The following is a 17,234-nucleotide window of genomic DNA, read 5'->3' on the forward strand; positions in this document are numbered from 1 at the left end:
CCTCTCGAGCTGGCCGCCACGATGGCGCCTCTCGCCTCACACCAGTGCCTCCCAGACCAGCCAGCCAGACGGCGACCGCCTCATGCACCGGTGCCTCCCGAGCTGGCCGCCACGATGGCGCCTCTCGCCTCACGCACCGGCGCCTCCCGAGCCGGTGGCGGCGGCCGCCACGATGGAGCCGCCCGCCTCGCGCGACAACGCCTCTAGAGCGGGCCGCCACTATGGGTCCTCGCCTCACGCACCAGCGCTTCCCGAACCAGTGGCGGCCGCCATGAGCCGCCCGGCCTCAGGCACCGGTTTTGTCCTGTCCACATGGTTCCATTGAGGTATGCAGGCGCCTATAGCTATGGTGCAGGTATAGGTATGGTATGGTACAGCACGAACAGACCGCTAAGCTCTTGGTTTCGGTTAAAGAATCCTCCGGCGACGGCAGACAAGGTCGTAAAGAGCCCCGTCCTAGCGCGGCTCGACTGCCCGGAGTTGAAAGCGGTAAGATATGTCGATACTCAGAGGAAAATACGTCGTGTTCCCGGGCTTCATAAAGGTGCTGATCGACTTCGCTGTGTCGCTTCGAAGTTCCTACGACTTCTCGAGGCCATGGAGTGGTCCAACCGGAGAACAGCTAGCGACAAGGCCCTGTGCGACCGCTCGAAACCGAGGTGAAAGGCATCGAAAAGGTCTGCAGACTTCACATAATTATCTCTGCTTGCTCGCGCTCTCCAGCTTAAGTTCCGTCTTACAAAGACGAACTCGTGCGGAAAGCCATAATAAACAAAATGGGACAAATAAACCCGCTGCGCCTGAACAAGCTTGAGTTTCCGGTGCTAAGAGAAAGGGGCCAGGAGGACTCCAGCAGTTTCCATCTGTCTGTATTCGACTTTATCAAACAGTTTTGTTACGCAAAGCGCCAAAATCGATTTTAGACTTGATTTCATCAGTTCGATTTCCTTAAAAGCATGCTACTAACTCGATGCCCTATACTAACTCGATATAGGGTGTCTCTTCGGATAAAGCGAATTAGACCATCACGCTCCTAGACATCACGTGGGACACGCGGCACAACACCCCGATTGAAAGTTTTCTTTTTCGCGACATACAGGCCTGCCTTGCTGCAGAGTTTCTCGCAGAAATGAGACTCAATGCCTTCTGTTCAATCTCAAATTCGCAAACTTTAGTTCATGGAGGAAGGTGAAGCCTTCGCAGTCCCCAGCAACACGGAGCTGCCGAAAGCCTCGCACCACTTTCTTCCTCATCTTATGCAAGCAGTCCGTTACAATCTCCAATATTGGTAGACAATGTACGAGGTAAGGCCCTTTCAGCGAAGAGTAACCGTTAACGGGCCGCATCTGCAGCGCTGACGACAGAAGTGTAAACATACAACCGCACCGGTACAGTATACATAAAACGACGGCGACACTACATCCCTTCCGTTACTACGGCTGTCACAAAAACTGCTGATGCCAGCAGATCGTCTACAGGTCGCGCTGGTTGCTTGCTACTTGCCAGGTCGGTACAACCCCCGAGGGCGACGGTTTATCAAGGAGTCACTGCGCGCCCGAGTGGCAGCTGCGCCCAGCAGCCGCCGAGACTATCTTCACCTGACAGGCGCCTTGTTGGCCGGCCTCCGCTTTCGAGAGCCCTCGCACTGTGCCACGGTATTTCTTAACAGACTCATTGAACTGCTACCACGACGTTTGACAGCTGCCTGTGAGACTTGGCATGGATGTCTCCACCTCCCAGCCTAGTCTGTGTACTGCGACGGCGTGATAAGGAGAGTCTTAAAGCAGCTGTGGTAAGCTTGCAATTTACTGGCGGTCCTAGTAAACCGCCCTCCCTTACGAGTCAACGACCTTAAGAATGAGGCGTAGCTCCTGTCAGATAGGACGCTCCAACACCGAGCTGGCGGGATCAGGAGTGACGTCCGCTACTGGCGTGACTGGCGCATGCATATAACATGCCAAGGTCTAACGCTACGTAGCGAACGAAACGCAACTGTCACTGTCTCACTAATATGGAAGAACCGGATATTCCCGATTCCGGTACTGTGTTTGTATAGAAAACCAGTAACGGGAGCCCCTGTCGATCTCGTCCCCTTGTCTAGGCTGCATGTACGGCCACAATGTAGAAACGGTCTTTATGGTGCATCAAAAATAAGATCAACTGCCAGGTACCTCTATCCAGTGAAGTAGCGAGCTATCTCAGACGTCTATTTCTATTATCCATGTTAGCTTTCAGAACGATACTCGTTCATAAGCCTCTCACAAGTGCTGTGTATGAACCACTATCGGACACTATGCCTTCTTCCAACGCCATTAATAGCGAGACCACCGCCTCCCAAAGCACCAGCTTGGGACGCGAGACATCTACTTGCCCTAATTTAAATAGCCCTACAACGTTAGGTACGTTAGAAGAAGTACGACAGAAGAGCTGCCGCACTTTTGCTGTTAGCATCAGGCCGCAGGGTCAATGACCTTACTCTACTACACTGTAGCCCGGGCAATTACATAGATAACTTTAACGCTATTATTTTGTGTCCGAAATTCGGCTCTAAACCAGATAACGTGTCTTACCGACTGGACTCTTAGAAGCTCCGGAATAAAGTATAGACCCAGTATAAGTAGGTAGTCTGGGTACGTCACCTTGCGAGAATTACACAAAATGTTAGGGGACACTTCGCTTATTTCTTTCAGCCACAGTCTCATCCAAGCCGGCCTCGCCTACGATTGCTTTTGATCCACGATATACTTAATAACTAAATTGGCTGGAAAGCTATTCACTTAGCGATATTTTCGCTTATGTTAATTGGGAACATGACTTGCCGAGATTCTGCGGATCGGATGCGATTTCGAATGAGAATTCTCTTAAACCAGTTTAACGTCAGATTCGAACCTGAGATTACAATTTCAATTCTCAATTTCCTGTAATTCACATTATAACGAGTCACTGTGATTTCATGGGTTGCAATATGGTGTATACATATTTATTCTTTCTCTGAGTTCTATGACAGTAGGTGTAGCCCTATCGCTTGCGCGCCCGCTAACTCGCCACCAGGAGATAATAAACAGGTCTCAATGAAGATCTTCGATGTGGAGTACGGAACACATAATATACAAATTTTACCTTCCAATAAAATTGGTATTATGTTTCCTTCCACATCGAAGATCTGAGTAATGCCTTCCTGGCAGGCTACTAGGCTACTTTTATGCCGACGGTACTTCTCCTCAACAATGTCATGGCGGCGGCGATTAGCGGGAAGCGAGCAATGGTTGGCAGGGACGGGAAGCGGAACTACGTCACGGCGTGGAGCGGAGCGACTGCATAGACGCTAGCGGCATCGATCGGTCAACGATCGCGTTACTCTCTCAATGAAGATCTTCGATGTGGAAGGAAACATAATACCAATTTTATTGGAAGGTAAAATTTGTATATTTTTTTTCTTCTTGGAATTTGAATCTTCACCGGGATTCTAACCCAGCATCGTAAGCATTACACACACTTGGTTACAGTGACCGTTAAAGTTATTATTTTAGTGTTGGTTCTTTATTCATAAACGTCTTCAAGTTTAACAAACCGTTGATAATCTTTTGGCATCCCACTGCTGGGCACATACATAGTCCCCACGCTAGCCCAATGCGGATTGGGGACTTTTTTGTGTGTTAGAAAGAGATAAAATTAACAGAAGTTTAATAAACTATTATATGAATAAGGACGTTAATAATTTATTCAATTTTTATTCCCCAGGTCCAAGCGTTATTCCCACCGCAAGCGCTCACAAAACGCATCCGCGTCGGCGTGCAAGCGCACGGCGCACCGGCCGCTCTGTGCAAGCGAGCGCTCCCGCGACACGTCGCAGTCGCTCCGGTTATTACTGTGGAACCGAGACGGAGGAAGTTCCATCGCTCCATCACGCTCACATCACCGCTGCCCAAGACCGAGGTACGTACATGTATATAGCAAAAAGCATCCGCGTCGGCGTGCAAGCGCACGGCGCACCAGCCGCTCTGTGCAAGCGAGCGCTACCGCGACACGTCGCAGTCGCTCCGGTTATTACTGTGGAACCGAGACGGAGGAAGTTCCATCGCTCCATCACGCTCACTTCACCGCTGCCCAAGACCGAGGTACGTACATGTACATAGCAAAACGCATCCGCGTCGGCGTGCAAGCGCACGGAGCACCGGCCGCTCTGTGCAAGCGAGCGCTACCGCGACACGTCGCAGTCGCTCCGGTTATTACTGTGGGACCGAGACGGAGGAAGTTCCATCGCTCCATCACGCTCACATCGCCGCTGCCCAAGACCGAGGTACGAGGTACGTACATGTACACTCTGCCAGAGTATACATATGTTCTAGCTAGGGATCGGAACCGTTTTTTCTTTTTTTGTAAAAACTTCGAAATAACCATATTTTTCGAATTATTTTAAACGCGAAATGTAGGACTCAGTTGTGTATTTAAGTTACGACTTCGTGTTATAAGATTGGTCAATTAGAAATGAAATAATTAACAAAGAACGAAAAAATACCGTTTCCGTTCCCATACAAAAAATGCCGGTATCTGATCCCTGGTTCTAGCACGGTACATTTAAACGTACGGCGATTTAAATATACTGTAGCTAAAGTTGGAATGTTTAATTTAGTGCCCCCTTTTTAGGGTTCCGTACCCAAAGGGTAAAAACGGGACTCTATTACTAAGACTCCACTGTCCGTCTGTCGGTCTATCTGTCACCAGGCTGTGATAGCTAGTTGAAATTTTCACAGATGATGTATTTCTGTTGCCGCTATAACAACAAATACTAAAAAGTAGAGAACCCAGAACAAAGTAGGTTAGATTTGACTTGGCCAGTTTTCATTATATCAATCATTTTATATATATTGTAATTCTGATAAAACCTGGCCAAGCCAAATCTAACCTACTTTAAGATCTCACATTTTTTTAAATAACAGCAATTGTTATAGGTATCCAATAAAGCAAAGAAATAGAGTTTAATACTTGTTTATAATGTTATTTTGTTCCTATAAATACATATTTGGATTTTGCATAGAACTTGGCAGTGGCAGTCATTTAGATCTCCATTCTTTTTGCGGCGAGCCCCACAGCCAAGCATAATTTTTGTATTGAACTTGGCTCTCCTTTTTTACATTTATGTTTTTGGTGGGATATCAATACTTTTTGTAAAGAAAACTAGGCAGGTATTGAGATTTAATGTTTTTTCTTGTGTTTCCGCTGTATGGTTTTTACTTCTGTTCTTTGTATAATTATGTGGTACCGCGCGCCGCCGACGACACACCGTTGGCCGGTTGTTTAGAGCGTATTAAAAGTTTTTTGTATGGGGCACCACTTATTTTTTGACTAAACTTTATTTTAATATAGCAAATATAATAATACATATATTGGGGTAGTTTCAAATATCTGCTTGTAACGGTTCCAACGCTACAATAAAAAAATATATTTTTGTATGGGGACCCCCCCTATTTTTTAACTTTTTTTTATTTTTAGATTTTTTCCTACGCTTACACACAATAACCGAGCTGGATTCCAAATTTCATCCTTTTTAGGTACTTATATCAGTCCCAATAAAAAATGGATTTTTGTATGGGGACCCCCCCTATTTTTAAACTTTATTTTATTTTTAGATTTTTTCCTACGGTTACACACAATAACCGAGCTGGATTCCAAATTTCATCCTTCTAGGTCATCTGGAAGTAGGTTAGGTTTAGGTACTTATATCAGTCCCAATAAAAAATGGATTTTTGTATGGGGACCCCCCCTATTTTTAAACTTTATTTTATTTTTAGATTTTTTCCTACGGTTACACACAATAACCGAGCTGGATTCCAAATTTCATCCTTCTAGGTCATCTGGAAGTAGGTTAGGTTTAGGTACTTATATGTCAGTCCCAATAAAAAGTGGTTTTTTTTGTATGGGGACCCCCCCTATTTTTTAACTTTATTTTATTTTTAGATTTTTTCCTACGGTTACACACAATAACCAAGCTGGATTCCAAATTTCATCCTTCTAGGTCATCTGGAAGTAGGTTAGGTTTAGGTACTATAAGTCATAAGTCAGTCTTAAAATTTACGACTTTTTGACCTTCATACCTTTATAACCGTTTGAGCTAGCTTCATGAAATTTGGGCTTCTAGATATCCTTATGGATATAATTAAACACACGTAGTTTTATGTGTTTACGTCAAAGATGTTTTGAGTTATAGAAGGGTCAAAAGTGGCACCAAGTGGTTCGTGTAATATTACACTCGGCGCTGGCTAGCCAGTTCCTTTGCTTGAACTTGGCTTGACACGCTGCCGCGTGTCTAGATTGTAGTTTTTAAATTACCTTAAATCTTAACTCTTGATTGTGATCTTTCAGAATGGACCCCACGACAAGCAGTCCACGTCAACCCTGCGACTGCTGTGTTCGATCATGGGCGGGCAGGCGCGCGCTGTATGGGAGGACGTCACTGGTTCCACGCCGTTGACGGTCACTGATGATTGCGGATCGTTCACTACCACCGTCTCGGCCAGGTGCGTTTGCCAGGCGAATCTAACTTTTATGTCAATCACACAAGGAGAACAGTCCAACCCTGCGACTGCTTGCGCTCTATGGTGCGCTGGACGTGGAACCACCCACCCACCTGACGGTCACTGATAACTGCAGAGTTCTTATACTATAGTCTGTATCTCTAGGTATTTAAATAAAAGTAAACAAAATCTACTCTCAAATGGCTCCTTAAGCCAGTTGAGGGTAGATGAAAACATTACATGATCAAATAACGTAGGTTAAAGTCAGGTCGTTCAGTGACAGATCCAGGCGGTTTTGTATTTGGTTGGTTAACCAATAAATGTTATAACTACCCGAAAATTTAAACATTGTTTGTTTGCTTTTATTGAAAGATACAGAGAGTAAGTCTTACATCAATGAGATGATTTCATCATCTACGTCAACCTTTGCATTGCTGTGCTCTGCTTTTAAGGTTGTGCTTTCAAAACCATTTTTTAGGTTTTTATTAGCTGAAAATATTAGTGCTGCCTACTGGCAGAAATGTATTACTTATTTAATTTCTTTCAGATTCTGGTTGATGAATTGTCAAAACGTCAGCGATGCCACCAAATTAGCGACTGAACTTTACAAGTAAGTATCTTTTATATTCTATTTGCTTCTTTCTCTCCATTAAGATATACCGGGTGTTTCCTGTAACAGGAGCAATAAATTAAACAGTGAGTTGTACTCCTCAAACTGACCAACATTGGTTCAACAACTTTTAAAAATAACTCGCGTGCGTCAGTTGACGACTTTAGCGGTCAAAGTGTTAAATAAGTAAACAAATTACTCTTAATTTATACAAAAACTCGTACTTTCGCTAATTAATTTTATTATTTTACTCAGGGAGATGTTGCTGGTGCCATTCGAAGTCCGTATCGTGGTGCTGGGCAAGCGGCTAGACGCGCTGGAAGGCAGGCTGCTGGTGCTGTACATCACCGATAGATACGCGTACGAGACTCTGCTGCAGCAGGTACGTTTACAAGTATATTTGTTGGGTTTATACTAAAATCTTCAGATTTCGTGGCAGACGCCAGAGCTATAGTCATGAACCAAAACAAAAATCAACTCAAATTCTGGATTTTTCATTTGTATGGCTGGGCCTGATTAACATTTCATCCTGTTCATTTTTGCTAGTTATATCAACAAATAAAGTTTATGAGTGTATAAGTATTGCGGTAATTATCTGGATTATAAGCAATTATCGAAACAGGTACAGTAACTAATTATATTAAGAACGGGTCACTCAAGTATTTTAAGTCGAAAAACTCTCGATATGTCACCGTCAACGCAAGCTCCTGATGACACTCCCCGGTATGGAGTGAAACATGTCGAGCGTTTTTCGACATAAAATACGTGAGTGACCCGTTCTTAATATAAGTAATATGTCTGAGTCTCACGGAAGTATTGTTATGAAAAAGGTGCAAAAATAGGTCAAGATCTCAATCAATAGAACTGTCTCGAATAAAATCAATGATATAAGATTTATTACGTGGATGTTACAAGCGTAGCGTAGATTAGAAATTTTCCTAAACTAAGTTAATATTCAAATTAATTAACGCGTGCTCTATAAAACGCTAATAGGTTTAATTCCAATAAGGAATATTTTAATGATCTCTCGTGTATGTCGGTTGTCTTGTTTAAAACATTACAAAGTGATATGACACTGTTATATATTATTGTTGTGATTGTAATAGCAGTAGTACTTTTTGCTCATTTGCTCTCTGTACCGTTGGTAATTAAAAAACTCATCAGACAATAAGACCATCTTTTAAACTATTTTTTGTATTAAAAAAGTTTTCATTTAATGGAAAAGTAATTCGTATTGGTGAGTAATTTTACAATGTGTCCCAATAAATAGGTACTTTATTTCTAAACACGGTTTAAGTATGAGTATGTTGACATTATTTTCTTAATTACGCACAAAATGAAGACATGAAATTGCTTACAGAAATGAAAAAAAAAAATGGGTAAAACAGTAATTATGTTTATTGTATATCAACATGAAATCGTAAGACGGTGGATTCAATATGATGTAGCAGGGTTCGTTCTCATAAAACGAAAAGTACAATATTTTATGAATAATTATTAATTGTGTTGTTGTTGTTGTAAGGGGTCATCCATTAATTACATCACACGTTTAGGGGGAGGGAGGGGGTCAAGAAAATGTGACATATTGTGACATGGGGGAGGGGGAGACACAAACTTTGTGACGTCACTTTAACTTCATCAGTAACCGAAAATTTATTTCAATTATTTTATTCGCTGTACATTTAAATAACATGTTTTTAAAACGATAATCGTTTTTATTCGTTTAATTTTCTTTCATAAGCAGTTTTGGGTTATAAAATTACTAATATTTATATCGTCAAAAATATTTTGATAAAATATTAATAATACTTAGGTACTTACTTAATTCGATTTGGCGATTTCGTAGAAAAAATGTGACGTCACACTAGGGGGGAGGGGTTTGCCAAATGTGACAAGGAGGGGGGAGGGGTCAAAAAACCTAAAAATTCGTGTGACGTAATTAATGGATGACCCCTAATTATTATTGTTGTTGTTGTAGGAGCACTACACGGAGGTGGCGCACTCCACGTCGGTGAAGTTCCTGGACAGCAAGGAGGTGTACCTGGAGTTCAGCGGGAACCTGGTGCCGGTCACCAAGTCCGGCTCGCAGCCCATGTTCAAGTTCGAGGTATGTGTTTTTTTATTAGCCTATGTGTGTGTCGCACTGCTGGGAAAGGCCTCCCCTCTCCCTTTCCAATCCTCCCTGTGCTGAGCAAGATCCTGCTCCCGCTGGAACGCATCCAAGTTGTCCCGCCATGTTCTTTCTCGGTCTGCCTCTGCCACGACTACCCTGGGGATGCCCGCTAGTAGCTATTTTGGCCCATCTGTCATCATGCATCCGGCAAAGATGTATAGTATTAAGTTATAACTTTGCCCTAATTTGTATCATCTAAACTGGCCGGTTTCATATTTTCAGTTTAAACAAAATAAAATTTATTAGTTTCCCTCTTCCGATAAGGTTTTCCTGCGTGTCGCGAGGTGCGAGAGTGAAATGTACGGTATTTCCAAGTCCTCATTTACCTTCTTATTTTCATTTGTACTCTTAAAAACTCTTGTTACTTAAACAGAGGCGTCTACACTTACATCTCTATAAGTAATTCTTAAACCGAATAAACATTTTTTTAAGCTCTCGTCCTAATCTTACATTTCGTTTTTGCTTGGCATGGTGTTCTGTCTGGTTTATTTATTGTTATCTTGTTCCACAGGCATTCAAGGACAACCGCGTGGAGTTCCCGGTGCGAGTGAAACATCACGAGGAGAGCCCCTCCGGACGCATTTACTTCATGAACGAACCTAAGGTTAGCTTACACTGGTATAGGAAAAGCACACGAGCCAAACTGTTTATTGACGTGTTGTTGTTTAGTTTAACATAGTTTTAAGTACCTGCGGGGCCAAATCAATTTTTAGTGGTCAGAATTTTTCTTTGTTTTCAGTTTTTCGATTGTGGCTATAAAGGATGACTCACGTTAGACCGGGCCGTGTCCGGGCCGGAGCTGCTTCTGACGCTTACTTTTGAATGACAGATGACGGATAACGTGATGCTTTCAATAGAAAATGAAGCGCCGGAGGCTCCGGCCCCGACACGGCCCGGTCTAGCGTGAGTCATACCAAGATGGCACACCCTGCAAAAGAGCGCGTGTAAACTGTAGGGGGCAGCACAAAAGCTCCATGTTTATTATCGCGAATTGTCATTATCTAATCCATGTTTTCGAGTTAGGCCACAAGATTTCAAATTCTCCAGCGCAAAAGCGATAATTTTAGCGAGTCATTTCATTCTAAAACAAACTATATTGTAAATTGTTTATACGACAACGGTTTCACTCACTTGAATTTGAAGGACCCCCGACGGGCCCGAAACATGTCGCCAATAGCGACTGAAAATTCATGTGAGTGAAACCGTTGTCGTATAAACAATTTAAAATATGTCTCACGAAAGTTTAATATCGAAATTCTATTGTTGTTGCAATCGTTTATCATTAACGCCATTCGAAATTTAAATTATCATGCGAACTGTTTACTCATCGATTAGCGTTTACCATTAACAATTGAAGACTGAATTTGTTGTTGTAATGCACTTGACAATCCAGGTGCCGAAGGGCGAGCAGTCGCAGACGCCGGCGTGCGTGCTGGACGTGGAGCTGCCCGAGAGGATCGCGCCGCGCGCCGGCAAGAGCCAGGTCGACTGCCTCAACCTCGACCAGTCCGGTACGTACACGATGGATGGATGGATGGTTGGATGGATTGGTGGTTGGATGGATGGAATGATGGACGGATGGATGGATAGATGGATGGGTGGATGGATGGATGGATAGATGGATGGATGGATGGTTCGATGTTTTTAGCATTAGAAAGAACTTGCAAGAAGGTAAGCGATCTTGACATGTCTTTTAATTGAAAAACGCTTTTTAAAAATCAAAAACTATTACTTAAGAAAGCAGAAGAATATAAATGATCGTATTAGATTCATAATTGTTACATATTTACCGTAAATTATTTTTAAAATGTGTTTTTCAATTAAAAGCCACATCAAGATTGTTTACCTTATTTCTAATGCTAAAAAAACGAACTATAGGAATCGTCTAGACGGAGCTTAGAGCAATTATTTCATGAAACCGATGCTGCCAAAAATATGGGGGTGCGGGGGACGAAGTGAGCGAGTCCCGTGCCGTGATTGGTCCGTTCAAAGACACGGGCGTCACACAAAAACGTCGAAAATGGAGTAAAACTAACGTATATTGTGGCAGAGGGGGTAGCGCTATTATGCTCAGTCTGGAGGATGTCTTGTCAGTGTACACAATATACCCGCTACAGATTTACGGCGATAAACCATCTGTGGCTACAAAGTTCGTCGAGAATTTTCACGATCCATCCACATTTATGTGTTCGTCGCCATCCGACATGGGCGTGGGCGAGTTTGAAAATGTTCGATAAACCTAAACTCTAAATACTTTGATTACTCTTTCGTTAATCCCACATGTTCGGAAGTGGTCAAGTCTCATTTTGCACAAAGCCGATGTAGGCGTGTTGTAACACTTTATTTTTTGCCCTAGCCTCTAGCCACCCAGCCCAGAGGCGTATAAAAAGGTCTCCTGTTCCATTCTATTTTAACAAATCAAAATTGGATGCTGATACGCAATAATGTGTCAACCCACGTTCATTTTGCAATAAGATATCAACTCAAAAAAAAATACGCTTACAGTTGACATTTGATTGAAAAATGTATGGGGGTTGACACATTTTTGCTAAACACCATCCAAATTGCATTTGTCTTGGCAAGTTTTGAGGTGTGGACGGCCAGAGGCTAGAAGTCTCTTTGAAGCGGACAAAATACTGACAGCGATCGGTGTTCGAGGACTTTCGGATCTTCTCGTCGTGATTACTTACATACATGTTTATTCGTATAGCATAGCCGGGCCTGCCATCAAATCTGGCAGGAGTGAATATACAGCGTGTTTGGTACATCGTTTGCCAAATTAAAACGGCAGATAGGTTGAGTCATTTGCTATCTTCTCATGCCTAGAAAAAAAAATTGGCCTTGGTTTTTTTTACTACCTAGGGGTCATCCATTAATTACGTCACACGAATTTCTAGGTTTTTTGACCCCTCCCTCCCTCCTTGTCACACTTGGTCACATTTGGCAAACCCCTCCCCCCTAGTGTGACGTCACATTTTTTCTACGAAATCACCAAATTGAATTAAGTAAGTAGGTACCTAAGTATTATTAATATTTTATCAAAATATTTTTAACGATATAAATATTAGTAATTTTATAATCCAAAACTGCTTAGGAAAGAAAATTAAACGAATAAAAACGTTATCGTTTTAAAAAATTGTTATTTAAATGTACAGCAAATAAAGTAATTTAAATAAATTTTCGGTTACTGATGAAGTTAAAGTGACGTCACAAAGTTTGTGTCTCCCCCCTCCCCCATGTCACAATATGTCACATTTTCTTGACCCCCTCCCTCCCCCTAAACGTGTGATGTAATTAATGGATGACCCCCTACTACGCAAGTGAAAATTAGAAATTTACGATAAACTGGCATTGAAGTGAAAAAAAAAATGTGCGCCTAATTAAAAAATTCTAGGCCTGAGAACATAGCAAATGACTCAACCTATCTGCCGTTTTAATTTGGCAAATGATGTACCAAACATGCTGTATATTTTTTATAAATTTACTTGAATGTTTGTGTGCAGGTTTCGACGCGCTGAAGGACGAGCTGAGCTTCCACAGCTGGGACCACCACCATCACCACGGGCCCATCGCGCCGCCGCCACCGCCGCCTCTCAACGGACACACGGACGACGTTAGTATCTCTACAATTCGATGACACAATCACTAATATAAGACAATAGATTACACTTCTTAATCTTGTTAAAAAAGTAATTCCAAAATAATTAAACATATATTTTTATTCTGCGCAGGACTTGATTATTACGAACGGCGACGTGAAATATCCTACTAGGGACTCCGAAGATGCAGTCATCAAACCACAACGTACGTATTATTGGTTTCAGATTTATCAATTTAAAACATAGTAAAAATCTGTTTCTTTAAGATAACTTGTTACTGACGAAGGAACTTTGTTACAGCCAACGGTGACACCAATCACGTCGACTCAAACAAAGTCAAAGCCACGTTCGACTCCGATGAGGACAAAACTCCCATGAACACCCTCGAGAAAGGAGACAAGGAGAAGGGCAAGAAGAAGGAGGGCTTCCTCGGGGGCCTCGCCGACAAGGTCAAACACGTCTTCAGCCACAGCCAGGACGAGGACGACAAAGACTCCCCCAAACCCAAACCCAGAGAGTCCAAAGAAAAGAGCCCACCGAAACAAAAGAAAGACAAGAACTCACCAAAACGAGACGACAAAGAAAAGAGCCCGCCTAAACAACAGAAAGAAAAAACCCCTAAACCCGAAGAAAAAGAAAAGACACCACCCAAACCTGCACCTAGAATCATTAGCGAAGACTTACTCGAAAAAGTCGATGATATATTCAAGGATCTCAAAACGAAACCGCATCAAAAGGAGAAGGAGGAAGATCTCAACAGTGAAGTGTACACAACTCGCCTAGTTGTTGATGAAGATAGACCGGCAAACTTGCAGAATATTACTGAAGAATTGTATGAGCAATACGCTAATATGCAGCCGGTAGAAACGCCCATGCGAGTTCCCAAGATAGATCCCTTCGCGTACCCTACAGTGTGCTGCGATGGCCCCAAGGGACCCAAACATAGTCACGAAGAAACCTCTACCTTACTCGATCAAATTGAACAAGCTAAATTCGCCGCACATGAAAAGTTACATGACGTTGGTGACAAAGTACAAAGCAATGTGGATGAAGGTGTTGCTAAGTTGGGACAAGAAAAAGATAAGTTGAAGCGCCAAGCGTCAGAATTAAAAGACGATCTAATCATCAAGGAAGAAAACTTTATAAAGAGTGCTAAAGATCACGCAAATGACGCCAAACAAGCAACTGAAGACAGTATTAACAAGCTCGAGGAATCCGCGCATAAAGCTCACGATGACATTAACGCTAAAGCTGCAGATATTCAATCGAATGTTGCCGACGAATTTGAAAACTTTAAGTCCTCAGCAAACAACGTTTATGAGAATGTCGCTTTTGCTGTAGGAGATTCTAAAAATAATTTGATAAACAAAGCTCATACATTGGATTTCCTGGCGCAAGAACAAGCGGAAGAGCTAAAGAACAGAGGACATGAGCAGATGTCGCAAATCGGACAAAAGGCGAAAGAAGGCGCTAATGCTGCCAGCGACACCTTCCACACAGTACAAGATAATGTTAACCACAAAGCCCAGGAACTAAAAGCAGGTGCCAAAGAAACCGCCGACAATATAAAAGATAAAACGAACGAAAAATTACACGATCTTGGTGAATCGATAGACAGCGCTAAAGAAAAAGCCGAAGAGGCCGCCGCTGATCTTAAGTCTAAAGCTGGAAAAGAAAAGGACAAAGCGAAAAAAGAGGCTAAGAAAGCCAAGAAAGAAGGCAAGAACTTTATTTCTGGCCTAGTAAGCAACATTTTCGGTGAGAAAGAAAAGATCGAAAAGGAAGTGAAAGGAAAAGTTGCCGAAGGAAAAGATGCAGCTAACAACCTGTTAAATGAAGCGTCGAATAAAAAAGACGAAATCAAGGAAGCCGTTGAGCATAAACATGAGGAACTTAAAGATGATGCTAATCGCTTAGCTGAAAACGTAAACGACAAAGCTAAGGAAGCTGAAAAGGCGTTACACGATAAGAAAGATGAGTTACAGAAAGCGGCACATGACAAAAAGGAAGGCATTAAACATGCGGCCCAAGAAGTCGGCGATGCCATACACAATAAAACTCAAGAGGTCAGTCAGACCCTACACAACAAGAAAGAAGAGGTCGGTAAGGCTGTTCACGATACTACAGAACAGGTCGGCAAAGCGATTAGTGATAAAAAGGAAGAAGTTGGGCAGGCTATTCATGACAAAAAGGAAGCTATTCAGGACAAGGCACAAGAGGTTGGTAAAGCTATTAACGATAAAACGCAGGAGGTTTCTAGTGCAGTTAAAGACAAGGCTAACGAAGTAAGCACGGCTATTCACGATAAGAAGGAAGCGGCAGCACACGCTGCTCACGAATTCGGTCAAGCTGTTCAAGACAAAACGCAAGAAGTTTCCAACGCTGTTCATGATAAAGCTCACGAAGTTGGCTCAGCCATCCATGATAAGAAGGATCAAGTTTCACACGCTGCTCACGAATTCGGTCAAGCTGTTCAGGACAAAACGCAAGAAGTTTCCAACGCTGTTCATGATAAAGCTCACGAAGTTGGCTCAGCCATTCATGATAAGAAGGATCAGGTTTCACACGCTGCTCACGAATTCGGTCAAGCTGTTCAGGACAAAACGCAAGAAGTTTCCAACGCTGTTCATAATAAAGCTCACGAAGTTGGCTCAGCCATCCATGATAAGAAGGATCAGGTTGCAAATGCTGCTAACGAATTCGGCCAGGCTGTTCACGACAAAACGCAAGACGTTTCCAACGCTGTTCATGATAAAGCTCACGAAGTTGGCTCAGCCATCCATGATAAGAAGGATCAGGTTTCACACGCTGCTCACGAATTCGGTCATGCTGTTCAGGACAAAACGCAAGAAGTTTCCAACGCTGTTCATGATAAAGCTCACGAAGTTGGCTCAGCTATCCATGATAGGAAGGAAGAGGTTTCAAATGCTGCCCACGAATTCGGCCAGGCTGTTCACGACAAAACGCAAGACGTTTCGAATGCTGTTCATGATAAAGCACACGAAGTCGGCTCAGCCATTCACGACAAAACAGATGAAGCCAAACATGCACTACAAAACAAAGCATCAGAACTAGGAAACGCGGTGCACGACAAGAAAGCACAAGTACAAAATGTTGCAGAATCAGAAATGGATAGAATAAGACAAACCGCCGAACAAACCACTGAACAAATCAAGAAATCAGCCGAAGATACAATCAACGCTGCTGCTGACAAAAAAGCAGAATTACAATCGAATCTGTCGAATAAATTCGACGACCTACAAAAGCAAGGACACGATGAACTACACCACATCAAAAACGCCGCAAGCGACAAGGTTGGCGATCTACAGCAGGCGTCTAAAAACGCGTTCGACCACGTTCAAGACTCGGCCTTAAGTACTTTCGATAGAGTCGAAAGTTCAGCTAAGGACAAAGTGAACGACGCGAGAGACCAATGGGAAGATTTGCAGAGTTCCACCAGAGATACTTATGCTGATTTCAGGAATGACGTTCACGGTTTAGAAAGTTCCGCGCAAGACACGCTACACAGCTTCCAAAGTTCCGCTGGAAACACGTTTGATAGCTTGGATGACTCGACGAAGGAATTCTTGGGTGGTGTTCAGAGCTCGACGCAAAATTTCGAGAATAATTCTAAAGAACTCTTCGGTGATATGAAGGAGTCTTTTGAGGGCTTCCAAGTCTCGGCTGAAAATCAATTGGAGGATGTAAAAGGGGCCGCTAAGCAGAGGTTTGAGGACAGTAAGGGTGCGGCGGCGGAGAGGCTAGAGGATGTCAGTGAGAGACTCGAGGGGGTGAAGGAGGGGGCGAAGGAGGGAGGACAGGCGGTGGGGGACGCGGTGGCCAACGAGGCGGACAAATTCACGAGCAGTCTTAACGATTTGGGCAACTCCGTGTTTGGATCTTCAGGCAAAGGTTAGTTCTTTAGAGAATTTTGCGTAGACTTTCCTTTTTTTGGTTACTCTTTATAAAAAAAATACTGTTCTTTTATATATGTTTTATCTTAAACTAATAACGCATAGACAGATAGTCCCCATACGGCTAACCTGCCAAAATTGAAGCCGAAACACGATCGATGTGTGCGTGGAACGCTCGTGTTTTACGCTCAGCAAACACACACATATATACAAAATATGTTGCCAGTATTCATTTACTTCTCTCAAAGTAGAGGAATTTTAAGAACATCCACACTTGGTTATTAATAATTTGGAAGTGTGTAGATTCGATTTTGTAGCAAAAGCTTTTTGTTTATTTTGGGATTTGTTGCATTTCTGTACTTTTTGAAATAAGGATTAAATAAATAGCTGATAAGTTTTTACTATTTTTATTTATTAAACAAA

The 17,234-nt window shown here is 42.7% G+C and overlaps 1 protein-coding gene across 1 annotated transcript in view; it reads left to right on the forward strand.

Moving 5' to 3' along the window:
- LOC134675454 (uncharacterized) overlaps positions 1 to 17,234 on the forward strand; it is a 238,950-nt gene that overhangs the window by 213,921 nt on the left and 7,795 nt on the right. Inside the window, exons 24-33 of the mRNA XM_063533723.1 lie at positions 3,742 to 3,936; positions 6,364 to 6,518; positions 7,063 to 7,125; positions 7,381 to 7,507; positions 9,104 to 9,232; positions 9,810 to 9,902; positions 10,692 to 10,809; positions 12,802 to 12,911; positions 13,030 to 13,102; positions 13,198 to 16,809. Of these exons, the coding sequence (XP_063389793.1) occupies positions 3,742 to 3,936; positions 6,364 to 6,518; positions 7,063 to 7,125; positions 7,381 to 7,507; positions 9,104 to 9,232; positions 9,810 to 9,902; positions 10,692 to 10,809; positions 12,802 to 12,911; positions 13,030 to 13,102; positions 13,198 to 16,809 (4,675 nt within the window). The remainder of the gene's footprint in view (positions 1 to 3,741; positions 3,937 to 6,363; positions 6,519 to 7,062; positions 7,126 to 7,380; positions 7,508 to 9,103; positions 9,233 to 9,809; positions 9,903 to 10,691; positions 10,810 to 12,801; positions 12,912 to 13,029; positions 13,103 to 13,197; positions 16,810 to 17,234) is intronic.

This window comes from Cydia fagiglandana, chromosome 22 (assembly GCF_963556715.1).
Source record: "Cydia fagiglandana chromosome 22, ilCydFagi1.1, whole genome shotgun sequence".
Taxonomy (NCBI): Eukaryota; Metazoa; Arthropoda; class Insecta; order Lepidoptera; family Tortricidae; genus Cydia; species Cydia fagiglandana.